The following is a 25,029-nucleotide window of genomic DNA, read 5'->3' as shown; positions in this document are numbered from 1 at the left end:
GGTTTATTTTAAACCAGTTTCAGCCGGTTCCCGAAGCTCTTTCAAGCAGTTTAGACCAGTCTAAACCGGTTAAAAGTGCTTTGCTACCGCGTTAGAACCGGTGTAAACCAGTTTCAGCCGGTTTGAATCTGGTTTATGTGCACTGAACTTATGTGCTAGTTTCTGATCAGTTAAACTGGTTTATATGTAATGTCTGTACCTAGCTCAAGTGCCTCAGTGACTAACACAACAAAACTCTCCTTCCTCATCACATTCAGGAATATCTTGGGAAAGCAATGGAAATTTGTCCTTGTTCCCCTTACTTCTGTCCTTTGCTCAAGTGTTTGTAGACTCTGAGAGGAAAATTAGGCACAGAAAAAAGGGTTGCATTTAATTCTGTGGAAGTTTGGGAAATCTTGAGCAATATTACTCATGGTAGAGTAATTGTGAGCAGCTTATAGGACCATATATTTTACGTCTCCAGTACTGTTGGATAAGGAGTAAACTTTCCTCAAATGTTCATGATTCTGGAAAGAGATTTTCTAAAATGTATTTCAGGGGTGTTTGTGACTGGCTTTCCCAGATCTGTTTGTTTGGCTTATTACAAGGCTTGCAATATAGTTCTCATGTGTTGATGAGATTTCCTTTCTCTGTTGTAGACTATAGGACTGGGCCATGCTTCACTTTGATAACCAATCAGATGTGCCAGGGACAACTCAGTGGAATAGTCTGCACCAAAACCCTTTGCTGTGCGACAGTTGGGAGAGCATGGGGTCATCCTTGTGAAATGTGTCCTGCTCAGCCACATCCTTGCCGTCGAGGTTTCATTCCAAATATTCGAACAGGAGCCTGTCAAGGTAAGCGAGCAGGAAAGCTTCACCAAGAGCTGCTGAAATTATTATGAATTAATCTGAATTGAGTTACATTGCTATGCATAACCTGTCCCAAGTCATTCTCTGCTATATGTGGGAAGAATGGAAAAACCACGTCAGATATATTACTTCATGATTCACTGAGTGCATGATGTTCAAGTTAGCACATTAGTAACTTGGGTCATGTCAGAGCAGCCAGGATCTTAATGAATTTCTCACTGCCAACAGTTCCTTTCTTTGATTGTAATGCTGTTTCTGTATAGGCGCAGTACTTCTGTACTGATCCAGGAAGGGGTGTAGACTGTTTCAAAAAGTACTCAAGATGCACAGAAAACCAAATCTGTGAAGATATTCCTCTCTGTTAATCTTTTTTTTTTTTTTAAATACAATCTGTTGGTTTTGGATTCTGTCTGCAAGTCTTATCTCTTGAGCTATGCTGATTTGACCTTAAGAGAGCTGAATGTTATGCCATTTAAAATACCTTATTATATATTTTATACAGTTTTTTGAAAATACATTTTGTGTTTTGGTTCAAATCATTAAATCTACCCAGATGTTGCTTACTTCTTTCTGAGCATGCTTCACCATAGAAAGTCCTTACGCTGCTCTTGGCTTTTATTCTAATACTTCCAGCTGTATAAATTCTTTTATTGTCTGGATGTCTGGCAGGAAACAGGAGAAAGTTAACAGGGGCAGCTATGTATTAAGCTGATGTGGATTATAAATTCCCAGGACCGTATCTTTGGGACTAGTTCATTTAGCCCTCTCAAGTTTTTTTAACGAGTTACAGTATTTTTTGAGAATAGAGGAGATAAAATTAGGACTAGATTTACAATCTTTTATTTCATCATGAAATTCCCACGAAGAACTTCAAGGCATTCCATTGCATTAAAAAATTTAGACATCCAGTATCGTGGGCCAAGTCCTTGTCTGGTGCCTGCAAACAGGCATAATAAACTTTGAGATGAGCACAAATGCTAATGCTGCTTTGGTAGGGTCCATGATATGCCTGTGTTTTGACCTCAGCCATCCTATAGCATGGTTCCCCTCACTTTCTACGTGTTGGGCTAAACTGTGAGGAGGGTTGCGTAGTAAGGTTACTGACAGGTCAGGGACTATAAATGCATAACTATGTGGGCTGCTATGCTATGCCTTGTTATGCCCCTCTATTGTTCCTGTCATCGAGAGATTGCAAAACAACCTCTTTGTTCTGCATGGTTCAGAAAAAGGCTCCTTCTGCTCACTGTACATTTTCGTAGCATGCAACTATATGCATGTTAATGCATACACAATGCCAAGTCAGTTTTGGCTGTGTATGTTTGACTTGTACTTTCCAGTTGATCTATTCTCCTGTAATGTGTTCATAATTTCAACAGACCAGCTAAGAAACCACATATTAACTTTATTTTTCATACAACTGTACTAAATCCAGCCCTTTTGAAATTAGATAACATCCATTCAGACTGAAGACATTTCAGGGATTTCACATCCATATTCAATCTAAATAGTAAAATGAAAGAAGGTTAAATAAAATCCAGGTTCTCTGAAGGAAGTAACGAGCCCCTGCTTACAGTGTGGAAAAGTCAGTTTTAAAAAAAAGGACAAGATTGTTGCCCACAATTTGAATCAGTCTGTCTGACTTGTTTAAACAATGCAGAAAAGTAAGTTAATGAAGTATTGTAGTTGAGATTAAGCTCAAGAAGTCAAGGAAATTAAACCTTGCAGGTTGCAATTTTGAAAATTGCCTAAATGACTTGGTGCTTCTGGTCCAGCCTGCAATAGCATGGGGTCCCCAGGACAATTGTGGGTAAAACCTTCCATGGCTGACTGGCTTCTCCTCTCCTCTCTGAGCAGTGGTTGCTGAGCCATTGGCCATAGCCAGACTTTTTTTGCATCATAATATTTAGAGTAACTTTTGTGTTTAAGATGGATAGGCCTGAAGTGGACACGGCCTTGACATTTCCCACCTGCAACAGAACATTACTTTTCCAGTTTCATTTTTCCATGAGTCAACATTACATGCAAGGGGGCAAGGTTGGGGAAGGAAGACAAAAAGCCAGGTATAAAATGTCTAAGTGAGATCATGAATTAATATTTGGTATGACTTCTACCTGGACCTAGCTGCCTCTTATTTAAGGGTAGTTGGCATCTTGCTATATTGGAGCAAAGAATGAAGTAGTCCAGGGGTGCTCAACCAAATTTGACCCCCAGCACTGGGGAGCTCTGCACAGATCCTGTGGGGAGCTCCACCATGTGGCTGTGTGTGCTAGATGGGGTACAGCAAGATGATATGGGGCCTGATTCTAGCACTGGGCAGAAGGGTACAGGGCCCTGGGGTCAGACCCTTGTGTGCAGCAGGTGTGGTATGGGGCCTAATCTGGCCCATCAACTGGCCCCACATGAATCTTCTGGCCCATGGGACCAAAAATAATAGCACCACTGAATTAGTCCCATCAGTAATGAAATGCTTATTCCTGATAGGAGGAAGGAGTCCTTCCATACACTGTAACTTATAGGTTTCTTGCTTATTCAAGATCTCTGGATATTTCTCATTATGGAGGACTTGCTATAGGTGCCTACCAAGATTTTCCGAAGTGGTTAATGATTTTTGGTTACTCATTTGAGATTAGTTTAAAGCAGTGGTGCTCAGGCTTTTGGCCCATGGACCCAGATGAGCAGTGTGGGGCCAATCCATGGACCAGATTGGTTCCTGTGGTGCTTCTACTTGGCCCTGCCCACCCGGATAAGGACCTGGAGGCCTGCACCACCCCTTCCTAGGCCTGTGCGCCAAGATTGGGCCCTGGTATCCATGTCACACTGTTCTCCCAGTCTAGTGCTCAGGGCCCAGCGTTCCTCTCAAGTCCAGAAATTTGGCAGCTAGGGAACAGTGCTATCATTCTCCTTCCACCAAATTTTTGGACCCATGGGGAGCCCTTTGGGCTGGCTGACATGATCCTGGAAACTAGATCTGGCCTGCAGGCAGGGGGTTGAACACCTCTGGTTTAAAGGCAACTGATTTTCAAGGGATTATGTTTTCTGCACTGACAATGCTTCATTCATTTTGGGCAAAAAAAGTACATGGATGGGCTATAAGATGGTAAAAGTCTGAAACAATGATAAGCATGAGATTTTGCACAAATTTTTTGAGACCTTTAATTAATTAATCATTCTTTGTATAACGTAGTTAAAAATCAGTGTTTGCCCTCACAAGCATAATATTTTGATGAGTGAGCTACCGAGTTAGGCATATTTATTTAATTTCTGTGTTGACAAATTGTTGTGACTATTGCAGAGAAGTGAATTAAAAATGAGTATTGTTTTTTTCCTTTTTGATATGATAGATGTGGATGAATGCCAAGCCATCCCTGGGATCTGTCAAGGAGGAAATTGTATTAACACTGTCGGATCTTTTGAGTGCAAATGCCCAGCTGGACACAAGTTTAATGAAGTGACACAAAAATGCGAAGGTAAGAATTTCAAAACTTTCCTTTGAAAATAAGAGGAAAAAGCTGTTGTTTGAAGGCACCCTTGTTTAGCAAATTGGCAGAATTTTCCAGACTCCCTCATTTCCTTCTGCATGCAAATAGGTTTGCACACAGCACATGTGTATAATCCACCTTTCTCCTTCTAAACCAGAGAATTTTAAGTATTGGCCCTCCAGCTTTTTCCAGTTCTATTCATGTGGCATTTCACAAACTTAAATTTTGAAACTACACCTGAAATAAATTAAACATTGAAACAAAATATTTTTGAATCCTCGTTTTGTTTTAATATTGTATGTATCCAAATCCACAATGACTTTGAATACAAGATGACCCTCCACTAATTAGATTCTATACATGGAAATTTATAAATACATTACAATTTTCCAGGGTTGTTGGTTGAAGCCATGTTGATCTAAGGACATAGGCAGGCAAGGTTCTTTGGGTAGATACGATATCTTTTATTAGACCAAGTAAATAGTTGGAAAAAAGTTCTTTGCAAGCTTTCGGGCACATGCATCCTTCCTCAGCAGAGTCTCTCAAAGTCGGAAGAAGGGTGTCTGTGCCCAAAAGCTTTCAAAGAACATTTTTCCAACTGTTTAGTTGGTCTAATAAAAGATATTATAATTTTCCATGTATAGAATCAAATTATTGGTCAGTCTTCTTAAATTTCCCCCACCCCTCCTATGGCATGGAAAGGAGTAGCTGGGGGGTAGGAGGCAGACTCCTATACCTTGCTTCTCCACTTCCCTACCTCACATGCACACCCATGGCCTCCTTTGCTGCCTGTGTCCCACCATTACTTATTTACCCTTAGTCGTGGCTCTGGCTTCAGCTCCATCTAGCCTAGGGCATGGAGCATATGCTGGCTTGGGCCCCTGCCAGGCCAGACAGAGCAGGCATCTCTGGCCCTGGCCCTGGCCCCAAGACTGAGTTGGAACAGGAGCTATGACCAAGCCTGGAGCTTTTGCTACCAGCACTCCTGCTACCAAGGCAGGCAAGTACTGGAGCCAGCATGTGCTCCGTGCCCTGGGCCAGTGCTGCAGTTGAGGATAAGCAGTGGTGAGGTGGGGTGAGGTGGCAGGTGGTAGGGAGCAGGTGATGGTGGGGGGAAAGTAACTGGAGCTCTGACTCCAACCCTGAGCCTGAGTTGGAGCTGAAGCTGTAGCTGTAGCAGCCACCTGCCCCATGCCTTGTACTTGAATCCAAGATTGGGGACCTTTTCCTCCATGTTGAGTGCAGGGGGAAACCTCACCTTGGATTTGAGTAAATGCTACTGTATTTACTCAAATCACTTTTACTGTAAATTCCTTCTCCTCCATACATAATGTAATAGTCAGGAAAGATCCATGCTTGCAACCATTAGGGAAAAACAGACACTGAAAATAGAACACCTTCCACTCTGTCCCAGACTTTATTGAGGACTTTTGTAGACAAGTCCTTAATATTGGACTGTCTGGCCAGGCGGGGGGCCCGACTGTGCATGTGCCCTAGGCTGGAGTGGAGCTGAAGACAGAGCCACGACTGAGGGTAAGTAGTGGTGGGACGCAGGCAGAGGTTTACAGGGGACTTCGTGGTCATTGAGTCCAATTTCCTGCTATTCTAAGTAACTACACAGAAGCTGATAACAAACATCTTATTGACTTCACTGATGCTAGATTGACCCCCAAGTGCCTTCTGTAAGTTATGAGAGCTCTCTTCCTTGCCTGAAGAGTGCTTAGCACCTTGCAAAGCCCAATAATTAAAATTTCTTGGATAGAAAATGTTTCTGTCAGCCTAATGTCGGGAGGGCGACTGGCCAAGCTTTTAAGTCTCCTTTTTTAAGTCTCCTATCTACTGTCCAAGAGATCCAATTAATTCCACTCTTAGAGTTTCAGTAAAAGGGTATGGAGAGTCAGGAGAATGTCCACACTAGCTTGTTCCTGCTCAAGAACCTGACCCTAAGAACTGACCTTTCATTTCTTGCTTACCCAAACTTTCACTCATTTCAGTGGGAATACTGGATACATAAAGAAAGCAAAATTGCTGTTTTTAAAAATTAAGCTGTCAACCCCAGAGGTCAACACTCTGTGACATTAGGTGGAACCTGTTCAGCGTCCACAAGAGGAAGGCTGAGGGGGGATCTAGTGGCCATTTAGAAACTAATCGGGGGGACCTGCAGGCATTGGGGGAGTCCCTGTTCCCCCGAGCACTACCAAGAGTTACTAGAAATAATGGTCACAAGCTGGCAGAGGGTAGATTTAGGCTAGATATCAGGAGGCGCTACTTCACTGTCAGGGCGGCTAGGATCTGGAACCAACTTCCAAGCGAAGTGGTGCTGGCTCCTACCCTGGAGGTCTTTAAGAGGAGGCTAGATGTACACCTTGCTGGGGTCATTTGACCCCAGTACTTTCCTGCCATGGCAGGGAGTCAGACTCAATGATCTGCTCAGGTCCCTTCCGACCCTAGAAACTATGAAACTCTGAAATATTCCTTTTTGCACTTGTTTTTGACTGACTTCTTCCCTCCATGTTTTTATTCTTTTGTGACATTGCTTTTTGAGGGCATTGCATTAAAATAGATTCATGTGAGTGGAAGGGATAAGTTAAGCCTATGTTTTCAAAAGTGACAAAGGATTTTATATGCTTATCTCTGGGCATGTATACACTTATACACTGCCCCAATGCAACAATAGGGAGTGTTGCAGTGAGAATGATGTACCCACTTCTTCCTCAATTTGAAATAGTATAGATAGCTAAGGACTGTACCAGGCACATGCCAACAAGCTGATTGATGAGGAAGTGGACACAGAATGTGTAAAGCACATCTCACTGCAGTATTCTCTCTGCCATAAGGGCAGTGTATACTTGGCAACTATCACTCCTTTGGATCATGCTGTATGTGTAAGAGGTCTATGCGACCATCATATCAAGACCTTTAGGGCGTATGCCTAGGCAAGAGAATGGAGAAGTAGAGGCTGCCCTACACCTGCCATCCGGGCAGACTGAGTCCAGACGTTCATTGTCTTAAAGGATGTAGCTTCTATGATTCTGTGGTTTTAGCTTTTCTATAATTCTGCCACTGAGCAACAGATTAGAGCTGCTGCTTACTGCCTAACACCTCAGGGAGCTATGTTTGTATCAGGGTGATGGCCCTTAGCCCTTCTTCAACCAAGGAGCACACACAGGGCAGTGGGGGCTGGGGTTTTGAGGCACCCTATACTCGCTTTACTCTGGAGATGGCAACATTGTGATATTTTATAGGAGCTACCCTGGCAGGGGTAGCCCTACCATGTTGTTACTTAGCCTTCCTGATGGATGCAGTTTATGGTCATCACCAGGGATCCTAGTTTTCTCTGCTTAAAAATCACAAATTCTCTGATGAAAAATTACAAGTTTTCAGATTAAAGACCCTAAAACCCATGATTAAGATGAAATGTCACTATATTATTAGTGATAATATAATAATATGGTGGCATTAATATAATAATGACACCATATATTAGTGGTGTGCAAAGCGGGTCCTATTCGATTTGTATTCCACCTGAATCAGGGACAGTGATTTGATTTGTTGATTTGGATCACTGTCCCTGATTTGATTCGGCCAAATCCAAATCTGAAGATTCGATGCTGATTTGCAGAATCAGCAGTTTGGACATAGAGACAGCTTTAAATGTTTTTTCTACGTACCTGGAGGTACCAGCCCGGCTTATGAATACTACGATGCTGGGGCTCATAGAGCCCCCCGTGCCTTCCCCAGCTTGATGATTGGCTGCAGAGGGACCCAGGGTGCCCCCTCTCCCCCCCCGAGACCCAGGAGGCAGCAGTCGCCAAGCTGGGAAGGTGCAGGGGGGTCCTCTAGAGCATTCCCTGGCAGACCCGGAAGTGGACCAGAAGTGCTTCTCATCCACTTTTGGGTCTGCTGCTGAGCACGCTGGGGACACCCCCATGCTTCTGTGGGATGCTCTATCCGCTCCAGCATCGCAGCATTCACGAGCTGCCTGGTACCTAGAGGTATGTAGAAAAAACAATTAAAGCTGTGCTTACGTCCAAATCTCTCTGAATTGATTTGGAGGGTTCCGATTCGATTTGGAGAGATTAAAGGGTCCTCTGATTTGATTCAGATTCAGGGATTTGGCCACCAGATCAGGCTGAATCTCTCCCAAATAGAATCAGGGACTGAAGCTTTGCACAGCTCCAGTATATATATATAGGTCTCAATTGAACCTGTTGAATTTTATTGATATATTTACATTTTTAAAGCTATTTGGAAGACTACCAATGCCTCAACCAATTGCTATAATAAGATAAATTCTAAATACCTATAAATGTTGGTGTTTGATTTAGGGTTTTTTATCATAGAAAGTCAGAGCTCCCCCTCTCCCCTTAGCTCACCAGGATGCAGGTACAGGCCTCTCACTCCCAAACACAGCCCCTCCAGCCCTGCTGGAGGGGGCCCCCAGCTGCCAGGTCTATGTGGCCAGGGACCCAGGTCCACAGTCCCCTGCACCAGTGCCTGAGCCCTGGCTGCTGCACGTGGGAGATGGCAGCTGCTGTGGCCTCGGTGGGGAGCGGAGCACAGTCCAGCTCCCCCTCCTCCACAGGGGGCACAGCTGGAGCAGAGCCTGTTGTGGGGTCGGGTGCAGACTGCCCGCTGCAGGCTCGGGCTCCCCACCCTGCTGCCCTTCTCTGGTCATCACCAATCTATATGCCCAGGACCACTATAGAAATGCCCTTAAAGGAGCCTGATTTTGAGAAAATGCTGTGTATACATTCTCTACAAATTGGGTACCCAAAAAGTTGAGGTATTCCACATTTTTAATCATTCTTGAAAATTTGGACCTCATTCTTTAAAAAAAATCTGTATTTTAAGTCTTAGTTTTATTGTAGGTTAGCTTGAAGTCAACAGTTTTATATGCAGGCTATAGAAAAGCGAGTTCACAAGTTTGCATGCAGTATGGTTTTTGTGTTGGCTGCCAATGGTGTTTGGCAGAAAATGACCTAACTTCCATATAGGGTAAAATAACATTGCAAGTGTTTTCTTCTGGGGATAAAGTACTGAGAAGATGGAGAACAGGAAAGACTGAACTTCTGTCTTGTTAAGTATTAGAGCTTGGAAAAGTGAAAATTGTAGACCTCTAATCCCAGTCTGTACAAACACTACTACAGTAATTTATGAGTGCTTCATGTTGGAAATACCTACCTCCACACTGTACCTGGGATATCCTGAAGGTACATTGAAATGAATGAAGGTTTTTTTGAAAACTGACGCTATGAGATATGTGCATTGTCTCACAGCAGTGAAGAATCTAATATTTTTCCATATTTAGTGTTGCTCTGTTTTTTAATAAGCATGTACAATACAAAAGTGACCTGAAAAAAGAAGGGAGGATCATCTCAATAGCACTATGTTATATACATTGCTATCAACTTCCATCATTGAGAAATCATGGGGATGTCCATTGTAGTTACCCAACCAAACAGTTGTCTGGCACAGCTGGGCTGATGTGCCTCCTATAAAAGATGCCAGGGGATCATTAATGACCATGAGTTATCAGGCAGGTCTTTGGTTTTATTTTCACCTAAAAGACAGCGAACCCAGTTGCTTGCTGCCTCAGCATTCTGCTTGCCTTCGCATCGATAATGATAGAGAATTTTCTAGAAAATCTTGTATAGCAAAGAAAAATCTCTAAATACTGTGATGTCAGTGTCCTTTTCATCTGAAAATTTCCCAGAGTGTCTTATGAAGTGTACAGATATTTATGCAGAAATTATTTTATTGATTGGCCTTGTAGTTCAGGCAGGGACTCACCCTATCTAGGTTTCATTTCAAGCCCTGCCGTGGACTTCCTACATACGAAGTAAAATGCTCTTAAATTTCTTTGTGAAAGTCTTACTGTTGCTAGAACAAAGATCCCTGTCCATAGAATTTCTGATGCCATGGACGCTGGACTTGCTTTTAGTCACTGTTTATGTAACGTGTACCACAGAGGGGCTCTGATTTTAGTTGGAGCCTTTAAACACTACTGCAATAAAATAATTAAAGCTAACACTCTACCACCCTCTGGATTGGAATGGGATAGTTATTTAAAGTTTACAGCATAATTACACAACAGTTTAAAATAACAAAGGGAGAATTTAGGCAATCCCAGTGTATTTCACCCAGTTTGGAATTTCAGGAGGCCCTCCGAGAGCCTCAGTACAGATCTGGTCATGGCCTCATTTCTGTGTCCTGTCTGCTGGATAGCTCTTCTGGCTTAGCAGCCTCCTGAATCACCAGTATCATGCTTCTTCTTGCAGCACCTGCTTTTTTTCCTTGGAGGCCTTCCTTCCAAGTAGAGATCATGTCTGACCCTTCTTAGGGTTTGAAAAATGATGAGACCAGAGGACAAGCTAGGAAGTCAAAGATCTATTTACCAGCACAGGTGATGGAAGCATTAACCATTAGATATTTTTTGAGCATTAACCATTAGATTTTTCACTGTTTAACCATGGTTTTTGAGCATTAACCATTAGACAGTTCACTGTTTTGTGGCATCAATTGCTATTTCAATTTTGCTAATACTAAACCAGATTATTTTATTTTGGTGCTGATGAAGATAATTCTTCCTGCAATGACATCCACATCTGTAAGCACAGTGGGCACACTTACCTTTATAAAACTCACTTGTTCAACAATGACAATGTTGTTTATAGTAACGTGAACAGTAATATAAATAGTGCAATGCTGTTTGGGTTAGGCTCAACCCTAAAATAAAGAGTGGTGATTTTGCTTTTAAAAAGGTCAGACTTTATAAACAATGGCAATACTGACTATAAGATAAACAGTGGCAAACTTGAGTCAGAAGATACTTGAATCTGATCCATTTACGACTACATTTTTCTCTGTTAATTAAGGGCTCTATTCAGCCCAAAATTCAATTTCCACATGTTTTGTCGCTGAGACTTTTGGGACTCCTGTGGAGTAGTATAATCCTGGTGCAGAAGCCAAAAGTCTCTGAGCAGGCTCCCAGGGAGTCTCTGTGCTTTGGCAACGCCTTCTAAGTACCACACATCTCCCATACACCCATGCATGGAATGTGGCCCATATTACCAGCATCCTAGCAGCTCACTGAGATACTAGGAAGAATGCACTCTCGAGGGACAAAAGTAGGTATCAGTTATTTTGGAAAGAATCAGTCATATTTTTTCAGTGATCTTTGCTATGAAGTTTCACAATAGGTATGGCCTTTGGAATTGATTTATGGCATCTGATTCTGCAGGCTGATGGCAGCAAGAAGACAAATGTATAAGCTTTTGTATGTGGGGAGGGGGTTCTGTTGGGTTTTTTGGGTTTCACTCAAATGAAATGTACAGTTGAGGCCCTTTCTAGTTGTGCTCATTAATGATGATCCTAAAGGACCATAGAATGGGTGTTACCCAACCTCTTGTGGCTGAATTCCAGTTTGGGTGTTGCACTAAATTCCCCCAAGCATTTTAAATTAACAGAATTTTATTCTTCACTCCTTGCCCTAGCCTGTTGTGTGGTGTTGCTGTTAAACAATTATTAAATTCTATCCCAGAAGTTTTAGTAGTGGCTGAGTGGTGATTCCTCTGTACATGTGGATAAAAGTTGCATATCAGCTTGCAACTATCCACAGCAGCAGTTCTCAAATCTTTTTGTGCCACATGCTGAGTTTTAGAGTTTATGATACTGATGTGAGATCCTGTGATTTCTGTGTTTATGAATGCAATGAAAAAAAGGATTACTTTATGTGACTTACTTCCTCATGTATAATCTTTCCAATCATCTGAGAGAGACACTATAGTTGTTCTTTTTTTCCTTTCTCGTATCTTTTCTTTATATCTCCCCTTTCCCTTTTTCTGTTTTACTATTCTTTTGTTTCATGTACTCTCTAGAATTTTGCTGTGTAACTCGGTTTGAGGAATGCTGCTATAAGGAAAAGTATGATAAAGTTCTTGTTGTGTTCTGTACAGAGACACAGAGCACAGGGCTGTTTTCTCTTGTCTTCCTCTGTCGCACAGAATGGCACTGTCTCTTCCAGTTGTTAATGACCTGAGGCTAATTTCCTTCATTAGTCAACTTGAATTTGAACCCTGACATACTCACATATTTTCCAGGCTGTTTTCATTAATCTGAGTCTTTGGTGCCATTATCTGTTATTAGATTTGCATTGTAAAAAGGACTGTATTCCAGTGTTAAAAGTTCTGACAAGTGCATCCCCAAAACACCTGCCATAATGCAGCATGCCTTTAAAGCTCCAGGATGCCTTTTCCTGCTTGCTAGTCTTATTCTAGGTGCAAGTACTTGTGGAAGACCATGTAAAAACATATCTGTCTTCAGCTCTTGTGCCCTTGTGCCCAGCAGCTTCCTAGAAGTTTAGTAGTGCCAGATGCATACTGAGAGCAGTGACTGGAAAACAAAACTGTCTGCTGCCAGCAATTAAGGAGCAATTGGGGCTGGTATAGGCTAGCATTGGCATGGTACTGTGAGTTTTATAAGCAGGGATCCTTGTTTTCCGTGATAAAAAATTGCAAATTCTCTGATAAATTGCTAATTCTCTGATTAAAACCCCCAAATCCATAATTAAAATGAAAGGCCCCTGGCCCCCCAACTCACAGCCTGCTGCCACTCACAGCCCTGCCAGAGGGGGGCCCCAGTGGCCTGGTATCTAGGAGCACAGCTCCTGCCCCTGACAGGAGGTGCTGGCTGCTGAAACAGAGCAGAGCACGGACCCAGCTCCCCTCCCTGCTGCCTACTTGCTGTTGGCTCAGGGCCGGGGTGGGAAGGGGAGTAGTTCCCTGCCGCTCTATGCACTGCCAGGGGGACATGGCCCCCAGATCTGTGTGTGGGGTGGGGACAGGCTCAGGCTGCCTGCTGCGGGCTCGGGTCCCACGCTGCTGCCCTCCCCTGGGGCCTCCACAGTGTGACGGGTGTGATCTGGTGCTGCAGGGTACAGCAAGCCCATGGGGGGATCTCCTTGCCGCTGTGAGCTCTGCACTGCCCTGGCGAGGTGTCCCCTGCGTGTGTGACAGCAGTGAGGGCACAACCCCGAATACCCACCCTTGCTGCATGTACAGGAGGCCCCTCACCAGGGCAGCACAGAGTTCATAGCGGCAAGGAAATCTCTGTGCAGTCCCGCTGTGTCCTTCAGCCCTGGTTGCAGCCACTGAGCTGCGGAGGCCCCGGGGGAGGGCAGCAGGGTGGGAACCTGAGCCTGCAGTGGGCAGCCTGTGCCTGCCTCATGCACAGGACCCCCCTCCCCCTGGGAGTACACACAGCGGAGGGTGCTGGCCCCCATTCACCACCTCAATGAGCTGCCTGCAGCCGCATTACGCTCTCCATTGGGGCCCTGCGGCTGCACATTACAGCCCCAAGCCCCATACAGCACTGGGCTGGGTAGCAGCCCCACCCTTGCCCAACTCCCTCCCTCCCTATGGGGGCCTCAATTCCATAGCTGTTCCCTCCTACCCCTACTTACCTGTGGGAACTGCTCTCTGGGCTGTCTGGCAGCCATGTACATATACATGCACATGGTGCCCCTGCCTAACCACCCTCTTCCCGCTCCCCCCAGGCCCCTGCAGGCTGGAACTCTGCTACCTGCAGAGAGCTCTTTGCAAAAGTGCAAAATCCATGGGTCACTCCAGTAAAATAAGAAACCCACATTTTCCTCCAGTAAAGGGGAAAATCCATGGTTTTCTCTGTTTTTCCATGGGAAATGGAAAACCCACATCCCTGGTTAAAAGCTTCTTGCTGTTGAGGGAATAGAGCCCTCAATATTGCAGTCTTTTTCTGTCCTCAGATAAGATCAGGTATAGGGCAGCTTGTGGTACCATTCTTTTATGCGGGCATTGCAATGTTTTCTGCAAAAGGTCCATTACTAAGATGTTTGTGTACGAACCCTAGATGCATTAGAAGCTGTGTCCTTTATGCAAACTGTTTATTTAAAAATGAATAACAGAATATACGAGGGATTTGGTCACTTCTGCCATAGCTTTTACTTCCACTTATCTTTAGAAATCTGTAGCTTATAATTACCTTTACTGCAAACAAATATTGCACTGGTGAAGGAAAGAGGTGATAGTTAAGTAGATCACTTAATGAAGAGGAAAGCGGGAGGGTGGGTGTTCATTGGTTGCTGTCATCCTGCTTTGAACTCTAGCTTTACAAGCCCTTTTTAACTGAGCAGTCTGCCTAGTCAATACTTGCATGGTAGGTTTTCAAGAAAAACCCAGTTGCAATAAGAAGTGGTGGAGGTGGTACATTTCCCTTTGAGTCAGTACTGAACTCATGTCCATGCCTGGTGTTAACAGGATGCTGTGCTGCTGGTGTTACTAAGAGGCATGAGAATCAGCTCCTGGTCATTTTTAGTCCTTGAGGATCCCAATGAAGTTTTCTTAAAATTAGATTGTTAACTCTATTGCACTGACTGAATTTAAATGTGAGGATTTAAGGTTTATCTATTCTCTGAGTTCTCTAGACGATTTTAAATCAAGTGTCAGGTTAACAAATTTAAATCCCTGACTTTTTGGAATTTGAAAGATGTGGCATTTTCTTATATGTTAAGTATTTGTTTTAGGATGAAGGCAAAGCTTAACATGCAAGGAACCTTCAGGACCCCTAATTACTACTGTAATGTAAATGTTAAGGGTGATTGACTGAAGTGGAGTTGTTAGCTCAGCATTTGGCCTTATATGATAAGAAATGATTATATGATAACATTCTGATGCTTAGATCTGTGTACTGACGCTGATCATACCTCTGTTGTTATTGTAGATATTGATGAATGCAGCACCATTCCTGGAATCTGTGATGGAGGAGAATGTTCAAACACAGTTAGCAGTTACTTTTGCAAATGTCCTCCAGGATTTTATACAGCCCCTGATGGCTTAAGGTGTATAGGTGAGTCTGAAATGCTATTTGTTACGGCAGTGGCTGTGAATGTTGTGTAGAAATCTTTAAAGTGCATAACACTCAATGTATTTCATAGACATAGGCACTTGCTTGAAATCCCTCTGGGCAAGTGATAGTGGCAAGTGAATAGACCTTCAAACTGGCCTTGCATTGTGTTTTTCATTACGGCCCAAAGCAGTATCCCAAATGTTGCCACTGCAATTCCAGAAAAGGTACCAGAAAACTGCTACAACAAGCTCACTGACTGGCACACCTTGATGTCATGACTCCCAAAGTACTGCACCCTACATTTACCAACTACTTCTTGGAAGAATACAATGTGCCATATCTCCTGGGTGTTTGGGAATTGTTGGTAAGTCCAGCAATGAGAATGAGAGCCACGTATATCTAGGCAAGTCAGATATTTTTTTTTATATCCACCTAAAATTTGTTTGATCTACTTTTGTTATGCTGCTATCTAATCAGTCCTCAACCCAAAAGCATTCATAGTTATTTTAAAATTAAATAGAAAATAAATTCCCTTAGTTTAAGCTGGTTTATTTACAATGTTAATATACTCAGCAACCTAAAGGAATAAGACAAATCCCTTCTCCCCCATTAGTACCTCTTACAAGAGATCATTTGGCAAGGAATGGAGCAAGAGCAGTTTCTAAAAAGCAGATACCAAAGGAGAGTTATTTTTCTTTTTCCTGCAAAAACTGCTTTTCCCTAGACATCTGGAAAGACATTACCTTGGGACATGATCCATTTTCAATGTTGCCATTATATTGCTGTAGATCTTTAGATGTGCTTTCCCTTAAACAGTATCTCTTCCATTATCTAGCATGTTATTTAGTTGTGTAGGTTAGCTGACATTTAGAGTGTACAGAATGCAGCTGGTCATTGCTTTGCCTGCTTTAGACCAAAAGCTCCAAATAGCTCCTTAATGACCTTGCTGCATGTTTAGTTATTGTTCTGATTTTTCCTTATGAATACAATACACGCTGCTATAGAGATGAGCAATGAGATGCATGCGTTCCTTTGAGATAGCATTAGCTAGAAGTTTGAATTTGTCTCACTTTCCTAGTGTGGATTATGCTGTTTGTTTTTATAAGCATTGTGGAATCAAAATTGTTTAAAGCCATCAGCCTCATTAGAACTTTAAGCTCCCAAACTTCTAGTCATTCAACCCCTGTATTTTCAGGTTAAAATAGTTTAGTGACTGTGTGTTTGTTCTGACCTGAAAGAGTGTACATAAAGTGTCAAGCTGCAGCTATCATAAAGATTCAATGTATCCAAAGCAGGAGTGTGCAAAATATAGCTCATGGGCTGGATCCAGCCTCCCCTGGGTGGGAGGGGTGCAGTCCTCCAATGCTTCACAGGGGGCGCACCCCTCCAACTGAGGGCAGCCAATAGCGTAGTCCTGCCCACACTCTCCCCTTGCCTGCTGATCGCACCTCCTTGATCCCAGCCAGCACACTTAGCTTCCCAGTGGGGCAGTTCCTACTCTTCCCAGATACTGCTCAGTAGGACTGTGCAAAATTTCACTGGCTGTTTCGTTTTGACGCTGTTTCGACTTGTTTCGAGCTCGGAAACAGCAAAATCAAAATGAAAAAGGCTTTGAAACAGCCTCGAATGAAATGATGGCAGTTGAAACATTTTGAAAGTTTCAAAATGCTTGGAGTTTCAATGCTGAAGCTGGGCTTGCCTGCAGGGAAACAGAAACTAAGGAGAGGGAGGGGGAAGAATGGGGAAGGACTGCTCTTATTGACTGTGTAGCTGGCCAGTGACTGTTATCCTTCCCTGAGGTCCCTTCCAATCCCAGTGCTCTGGGGGAGGGATGGAAAATGCACACAGTTACCCATGTCACGAGTTTTCCTTGTCAGCAGCCTGAGGTGCAGTTTCCCAGAACACCCTGCACCCATCTCCTTGAAACTTGGAGGGCTGTATGGCCTCAGCAGGGGCTACCATCCCTGCAGTTTTCACCCCGCTGTGCCTTAATACGCACATGTGACACAAGTTTTGCTTTCAAGACTTTGAGGTGCAGTTTCCCAGAAACCCATCAGGCTTCATGGCCTCAGAAGGAGCTACCATCCCTGCAAGTTTTATTCAGATCAGGCAAGAAATGACAAAGTTTCATGCCTCCCTGTTATATCCTATGGGTGAAACATCAAGACAGTTTCAATGAAATGAAATGGAACAGTGGTTTTGAAATTGAATGAAACTCAAAACAAAACACTGTCCTGTTGAAACGAAAGTTGAAACGAGACGATGCTTTTTCACACAGCCCTGGTTCTCAGCTCTCTCCACCTCCAGCTGCTCATCCATCTCTTCCTCCTGCTGAGCTGCTCCAGGGGGAAGTGGGGGCTCCTGGTCCCAGGCGGCTCCTGCCCCAATGTATGGGGCTCCAGCTCCTGGCTACCTTCCTCCTACTTTGCTTGTCTGGTGAAATGAGCAGCCACCTGCAATTTGAACAAGATTGAAACCAAAGTCTTTGCTAAAGCTGCATAAAATACTCTAATTATATCAAGGTTAGATATGTCTATCTGCAAGTGAAAAGCAGTAGCTAAATGCATCTATTCTGTTAGAAATTAGGAAGTGGCTTCTGAGAATGTCCCCTTCTGAGACTGGAGCTAAGGAGACATGGATCCAAAAATCCTGAGGAGGTGGGCCTTCCATTGTTAAAAAGCTATAATATTAGAGTAAACAAGCACTCTGTATCTTTGAAAAATTGAAGAGACGTTCTGCCCTGGTCTTCCCACTTAACTAACATATATGATGTAGAGATGTACAGTTGCTGTACACCTACACTGTCTAAACTTTACACGCAAAACTTATCTTCAACAAAAAATAGCTGTGATATTGGAAACAGGAATTTTCCTGAAGAATTCTTGCTTTTCCAAAACATCCTGATTTTTTTTTTCAATTAAAAAACTAAAAATTAAAAGTTTGAATCTTTTTCTGCTTCTTCTTTAAAATAAAAACTGAATTATGTTGGATTTTCTGTTCGAGCCTTCTTTTTTGGCTCTAAAATTTTGCAGCAAAGACCCAGATGCCTTTGTTACTTGCAGGGTCAGTAACATTATTTTTGCAGAACAATTGCAGGCTCTTCTAGCATATTATTTTTGTAAAGATCTTGATGAGAATCTTCTTTGGGTTTTTATACCCTTTGGAATATCTGCTAAGCTCTGGATAATAGAGATGCTGGCAACAAAAAATCTGCCATGTCTCAGATAATTGAGATGCTGTTTCTTTAAGGAATGCTTCATGCTGACGTAAGGTTACATCTGCAACTTTTTTCTTCTAAGTTTTGACAATAAATGTTCTTGTACTTTAAAAACGAACACAGTCTGGTTTATCATGCAGCATCTAATCATACTTGTGCTTGTTACATTAAGTTTGACATCATGTGACATTGCAAAAGAGTTGCTCAGAAATCAGATTGTATCACAGACTTCTAAAAGATTTTTTTTTTCTTTTCCACCTGTAAGATGAGAGATATTTGTAAAATATTATTGGAGCCGAGTGCATGACATTTGGGTATGGGAGATTCTTTATACAGCACATCCAACTCACTTTAGATAGGAAGCCAACACATCTTCATAAACAATGTGATGACACCCATTTGAGTTGTGTTGTTTTTTTCTTGCCCTGTAGTCCATGACATTTCAGCCATGACATGCTTCAGCTGAGGAAGATAGACATAATGAAAAAAATTAATTAATGCACGGCTGTGGGAGCTGTAGCATGAGAAGTTTCTTACTATGCATCCATAGCTTTTGAATCAAAGTGGAAACAACAATAGCTTGATACTGTCTTTAATAGCATTGACATTTATAGGACAACAGTATTTTTTGTCAGGTCACTGAAGTCTGTTTTATTAAATGTTGAATAAACTTCTTTCACTTTTTTCTTCCCTATTTCATTGTCTGGTATACATTTATTGTTTTAGTACAGCATGGGACTCTTATTACAAGGTCTGTCTTCACTTCACAGAGTTTCCTTAGACGTTTTCCTTTTTGTTCCAGTTTCCATAGGGTTTGTTTCTGGTGTGAGCTTTGCTTTGGCTTACAGGTTTCAGCATGTCTGAAAATTCAAAACAAGTCTAATTTAAAATTACTGCACTTCATCTGGTTTTGAAGTGAAACTATAAATCTACGAGAGGTTTGAAGACTCCAAACTGTGCCTAACTTGGCTTGAAAGTTTGTGAATATCTAAGGAGTGCCAAGCCCAAATATTCACAAATCATGAGTCAGGCCTCCCAAAATCTCCATCCTTGGAAGTTATTAAGTGCAGGTTAGACAAACATTTGTCTGGGATAGTTTACACAGAGATGATACTGCCTTGAGCAGGGAATTAGATTAGGTGACCTCTTTCATCCCCATTTTTCTGTGATTTGTAAAATCATGAGTTGATTTAAAAATGGTGAAATTTTAAAATACCACAACATTTTGGAATCTTTTCATGTATTTGATGTTTTTGAGTTCTTATGGTCGCATTTGTCATGCTTTTCTGTGCAAGCACGAGGACTAGAAATTAAGGAGCTTTTAATGAACACCAAAATTTTTATCTGATCACATGACTAGGAGCTGGGGGTTTAGGTAAAACTCTAAATATCCTGAGACTTTTAAAAAAATGGCAAGATTTGTCAACATAGACTTGTTGGTAAAGTCACTTTGGGTTTTGAATTTGTAATGAACCTTGAATTAACTAAATTTCATATATTGTTTGTTTGTTCTGCATCACTCATTAACATCATGCACAAATTAAAACCTGTATGTTTTCTGTGAGAACAGATTAAGAGCACCAGATACTTGTTTTATAATCAAAGTTATGTCATGGGATTGATAGTTACATGTACATTTCATTATTCCTGACAGATGTACGTCCTGGATACTGCTTCTCTTCTCTGACAAATGGTCGCTGTGGCAATCAACTTCCACAGGCGTTAACTAAAATGCAGTGTTGCTGTGACAGTGGACGATGCTGGTCTCCTGGAGCAACCAGTGCCCCTGAAATGTGTCCAATCCGATCTACCGGTATGGATCAGCTTGTACTCTTAGAATAATAGTTCAGCACTTAACTATTCTATGAATTTGTTCTGCGACTAACATTTGTAGGTTAGGTTGGGGTGAAATTGTATAAAAAGGATTATGTCTAGTGCAAGGAGACTTCTGACATTGAACTTCATCTCACTGAGGCTCATTTCCCCAAATTCTCCAAGGGGTGTGGTTTTCTTCTTTCACACCTCTCTCATAGGCCTTTCCTCTTAGCATGATCTTCCAGTTCTCCTCAGGTCTCACCTTCTTTAACCTTCCTTTTAGCTCTTTCTCTCCAAAGGCCTGCAGTCATGAGAATACTTTCATTGAAACAATGCAATGCCTCTGGCAGAGCATAACTGTCACTGAAATGCGCTCTGAGATTATTTGCTTCACAGTGCACTGAGAGCCTCAAAGAACAGGACGTTTGAATTCAGAACTGCACAGGGCCCAGCCAGGCAGGGCTTATGAATGGTTGAAAGTGGGTTGTGGAACCAGGTAAGAAGGAACAGAAAGGGGATATTGTGGAGGGCATTTAAGAGGAAAGGTGAGCAGAAGTGCTACTGGGTAATTGGAAGAAAGAAAGAGAGCAAGAGTCTCAAGGAAGATTGTGGGAAGGGAGCTCAAACTGGGTAAAAAGTTAAGAGGTTGGAAAGGAATCAGGATGGCATCTTTCTCCATTGCAATATAAACCGGGGGTGGGGGATGGGAATCTGAGTACACAGTACTATATGGGAATGTTTATTATTCTTGTGGTTTTACCAAAAGAACGAGTTAGCATGGTCTTTAGAGCACTAAGGCCAGAAGACCTGTATTCTGTTTTTGGCTCTGTCACTGTTACAATAGCAACAACAATCACAATACTTGCTATTTATATAGAATTGATATGTCCAAAGCATTATGGAAGATAGTGTTAAGAATTGTATTGAGATAATTACTGTTCCCAGTGACCAAACCAGTTTAAACAGGAGAGGATTTTTCACTGCACCAACCAACAGAGGAGAGCAGTGTAGCATAGCTGTTTCCAAGCCAGGAAGAAGCTGTGGGGAGTCTTACTTTTAAACCACTGTCACGGAGTGGGGCCTAGGGGTGGCCGTGATCCCTCTAGCGCCCCCTACCATGTCAATTAGGCGATCCAGCACCCTCTTATCTCGCCCGCCATGTCTTGTTGGTATATGGTTCTAGAAGGGAGGCTGCCTTTGATTCCCTTGTACACGGTGTTATGCTGAAACTATCCCCCGTTCTGTATGGGGTGACTCGGTGCACCACAGCCTTATGGGCTATGCGTGCCTCCTACTTCCCCTTTAGCACGCCCCAAGCCTCGCAGCTCTTCCGGACGTTATCAGGTCCTTTTCTTTTCTGCGCCCTGCCCGGCGCCCCTGGGCTTGTCACACAACTGGCGCCCCTCTATCTGTTAGCCCTCGCGGACTTACTGACAGTACTCTTCCCAGCTGGGCTCAGGCGGCCTGAGCCTTACCTGGCCCCTTTGACCCTTTGGAGTCCCCACCACTGTGGAGCCCCTCTGGGATCCTTTCCAGTCCGCACCCCTCCTGGGGTTTCTATCAATAGTATACGCCCCCTCCTGAGGCTTTGCTCAATACTTGCCCTCACCGGAGCTTCTCTCTGTACCCGCCCTCTTGTGGGGCTTCCCTCAAGTACGCACCCACTCCTGGGGCTTCTCTCTGCCCTCTCTGGGCTCTCTGTAATCACAGACTTGCCCTCTCCGGGCTCGTCTCTCTAGCAGCACCCACCCTGGGCTTCTCTTCATGTGGCTCTCCCCTTGGAGCCTAACACGAGCCCCTGCGGGCTTCTCACTGGTGCTCCTTGCTAGTGGGGCTCAGGTGGCCTCAGCCATGCCTGGCCCCAAAATCCTCTTTGCCCTTCTCAGGGCTGGGGTCTTATATCCCAACTATGGTGCCCTTACTGGCACTGTGCCCCTCCCCAGGGTTGGGGTAGTACACCCCGTAATGTAGCATCACACTCTGGCGCTGGGAGCACCCCCACTCTACTGGGGCGCTCCTAAATGAGGCCGCCTCCATCCCCTTATAGCCTCACCCAGTCCTCCAGTGTAACAGTAACAAAACAGAACCATAAGCCAAACGGCTGTAACACAACAACAAGCCTCCTGGCTATAACATGGGATCGAAGCTCACTTGACTCTCTAGCAGTGGCCTCCCAGTCAGGGTTCTCTCCACCCTTACCATGGTGCAGCCCCTTGTGTGCTTGTGCTCGTGCCGCGCCGCGCCGTCTGCTCTGCTGCAGAGCTCCTGCACCTCAGGCTGCCAGACGGGAACTGCTAACTAGGCTCCAGCCTGGGCTGTTTATAAAGGCCCGGCCCTGCCCCCTTCTGGTCACCTGACCAGCATGGTTGCCCCAGCAACCATCACCTGAGCTGCCCTTGTGATGGGCAGCTGCCCTTATTCCTTCCTAGGAACAGGGCACCTGCGTGACCCTGTGACAACCACTCTGTTCTTTTTTGGCAACCTATTTCCATTTAACAGCTAAGGAAACTGATGCAGAAAAGGGATTTTTTTAATGCCACAGTTTGAGACTGAGGCTGACCTCAGGATTTCCTGAGACTCAGACCTGTGCTAGCTCCTCCAGAGCATGCTTCCTTGAACATGTGCCTTATTTTCTCCATCTTGAGTTATAAATTTCTCTTGCCTTTCTAAAAGTGCTTTGGAATCCACTGATGAGCGGCCTTATGTTTAGGCAAAGCCTTATTGTAACTATTATTATTAGTTCCTTGATGATTCTTAAACATGTCCAAAAAGTGTGCCTACCTTAGGGATTTTACGGCTGTAAGTGGTGTAAATGACCAGGGCTCTGCAAGTTTAAATTGGAAATTTATTGTGTTACAAAGTGTATCATTGGTTGCATGACGTCTTTGGGCAGCCCCTTTTTCCATGTGGGCAGCAGACCCTCGCACAGATGTTACTATAAAATAGGCTGTTTATTGCTGGAAATTATAGGCAGAGGTTATAGCTGTAATAAAAAAGCGTGCACCATATTTTATTGCATAACGCAGGAATAATGCTTATATGGAAGGCCAAGATTCACCATTAAAACTATAATTTAAACCTGGTATTCCAAGTGTCTAGCCTAGTGTGTCCAGTTTTCACTGAAACACTTCCTGAATGTCCACTGACACCATTGGTAGATGGCTAACACATGGGACTATGAATTGTTTTGATGAATAGAGGTTGGACCAGACGTGGGTTACATTTTACTCTCTTGAGTTACAACACCAGATCTTGAAAATACAGTATTTCCTCTCAGAAATTGGTGTGATGATTTATGCAGTTTTTCTATCTTAGGTTTTTTTCACAGAAATAGGTTTCTCTAAACAGTGATTCTTTGCAAAAATAGTATCCAGTACAAAAAAACTTCAAAGATTAACTCACAAAGACAGATTCTTTATAATGGGTACTTTAACTTTGGTATTTTTTAAAGATTTGGACTACAGTTGCTGATTTGAATATTTAGGTAAGGAAGTGGGGAGAGGCTGCAATGTAGATGTCCTTCTCTGACAGAAAAATAAAATCTTAATTTTATATTTTACACCTCTTCTCTGATAAATAATAGTGCTATGTGTATATATAATAGAGCAGAGACGAGGCTACTAGGGCCAAATCATTCACCTTAATTGACCTAACAATATCCTTCATATTTGGTTGTAATTTGCAGTTACTGAAAATAATTTGCAAAACCTTCTGTGGAAGGAAGGCTATCTCTTAATATCGTATTTTTTCATTATATCCCTTCATTTGTGTCCCAAGCTTTCACATTTGTAAGTTTGAAGCAAAACCTTATCATTTCAGTTTTCAATTTTCAGTAACACAATTCAATTTCAAATTTGTAAGTTGAAAGTCAATTGAATGAAACAATACTTCCTTGCTTGACATATGTGCAAATTTTACATGCACACGTGTGTGTGTGTGGCCACACCTTCATACAATGACTTGGAAAAAAAGAGGAAGAAGCTACAAAGTTATTCCACAAAATTGTGTGGTAACTTTGTAGCTGCTTCCTATGAGGCCATTAGCTGGTGGGGGGGCATGTGCATCCCTGAGCTTGAGAGCCCCACCAGCTAACAGGGCTTTGGGGGTGCCCCATGCCATGAAGGTGTGTGATCACAATCCAAGGCTCCTCCTTCACTGGCAATAAGAAATAATGGGATATAATTCACAATTCCACAATCATGATTCCTGCCATGCACATATGTGTATGTATATCTACATATGTGTGCATATACACACTCATACCCACATGTTTTGTGGCCAGGATTTATTGGATTGAAAAAGTGGCCTTTAATTGTGATAATCAGTTATATTAGTATATTGTATATAGAAATGTCCTGCAAAATCTCTTTGCTGATTACAAAATTTGGTCATTTATGTCATGAGGCTGGAAACAGTTGTCACCTTTATCTCACCATAAAATGATTTCCATGCCCTTTGCTGCACCACAAATATCCAAAATTGTGGCCATGACACTAGGTTGCAAAAATGTATACCTCTTGTATTGTGTCTGTTTGCTTTACGGTGGGAGAGTGCAGGCAGCCCAGAGCTGTGTGCGTTCCAGCCACCCAAGCTTCAGGAGCCTAGTCCTGTATGCCCTGGAAATTCATCCCCAAGACTGGTCAGGTGCAAATAGGGGAACTCTCAGGCATGGGATTCCCCAGGTGGATTATTGTGCAGTTGGACCCTAAATCAGGACAGCGGGCAATGTCTGTCACCCAGTTAAGGATAACATCTGTTTATAGCCTCAGGTGACACTTACCCT

At 43.1% G+C, this 25,029-nt stretch overlaps 1 protein-coding gene across 2 annotated transcripts in view; it reads left to right on the top strand.

The window, feature by feature from the left end:
- FBN1 (fibrillin 1) overlaps positions 1 to 25,029 on the top strand; it is a 204,211-nt gene that overhangs the window by 58,377 nt on the left and 120,805 nt on the right. For both annotated transcript variants that reach the window (XM_019533627.1, XM_019533626.1), the window contains 4 exons: positions 639 to 836; positions 4,193 to 4,318; positions 15,089 to 15,214; positions 20,086 to 20,244. In XM_019533627.1, the coding sequence (XP_019389172.1) occupies positions 639 to 836; positions 4,193 to 4,318; positions 15,089 to 15,214; positions 20,086 to 20,244 (609 nt within the window). The remainder of the gene's footprint in view (positions 1 to 638; positions 837 to 4,192; positions 4,319 to 15,088; positions 15,215 to 20,085; positions 20,245 to 25,029) is intronic.

Source organism: Crocodylus porosus, unplaced genomic scaffold (genome assembly GCF_001723895.1).
Source record: "Crocodylus porosus isolate Cpor-Errol unplaced genomic scaffold, CroPor_comp1, whole genome shotgun sequence".
Lineage (NCBI taxonomy): Eukaryota > Metazoa > Chordata > Crocodylia > Crocodylidae > Crocodylus > Crocodylus porosus.
Note: the sequence above shows the minus strand (reverse complement) of the source record. Positions and strands in the feature narration are given on the sequence as shown.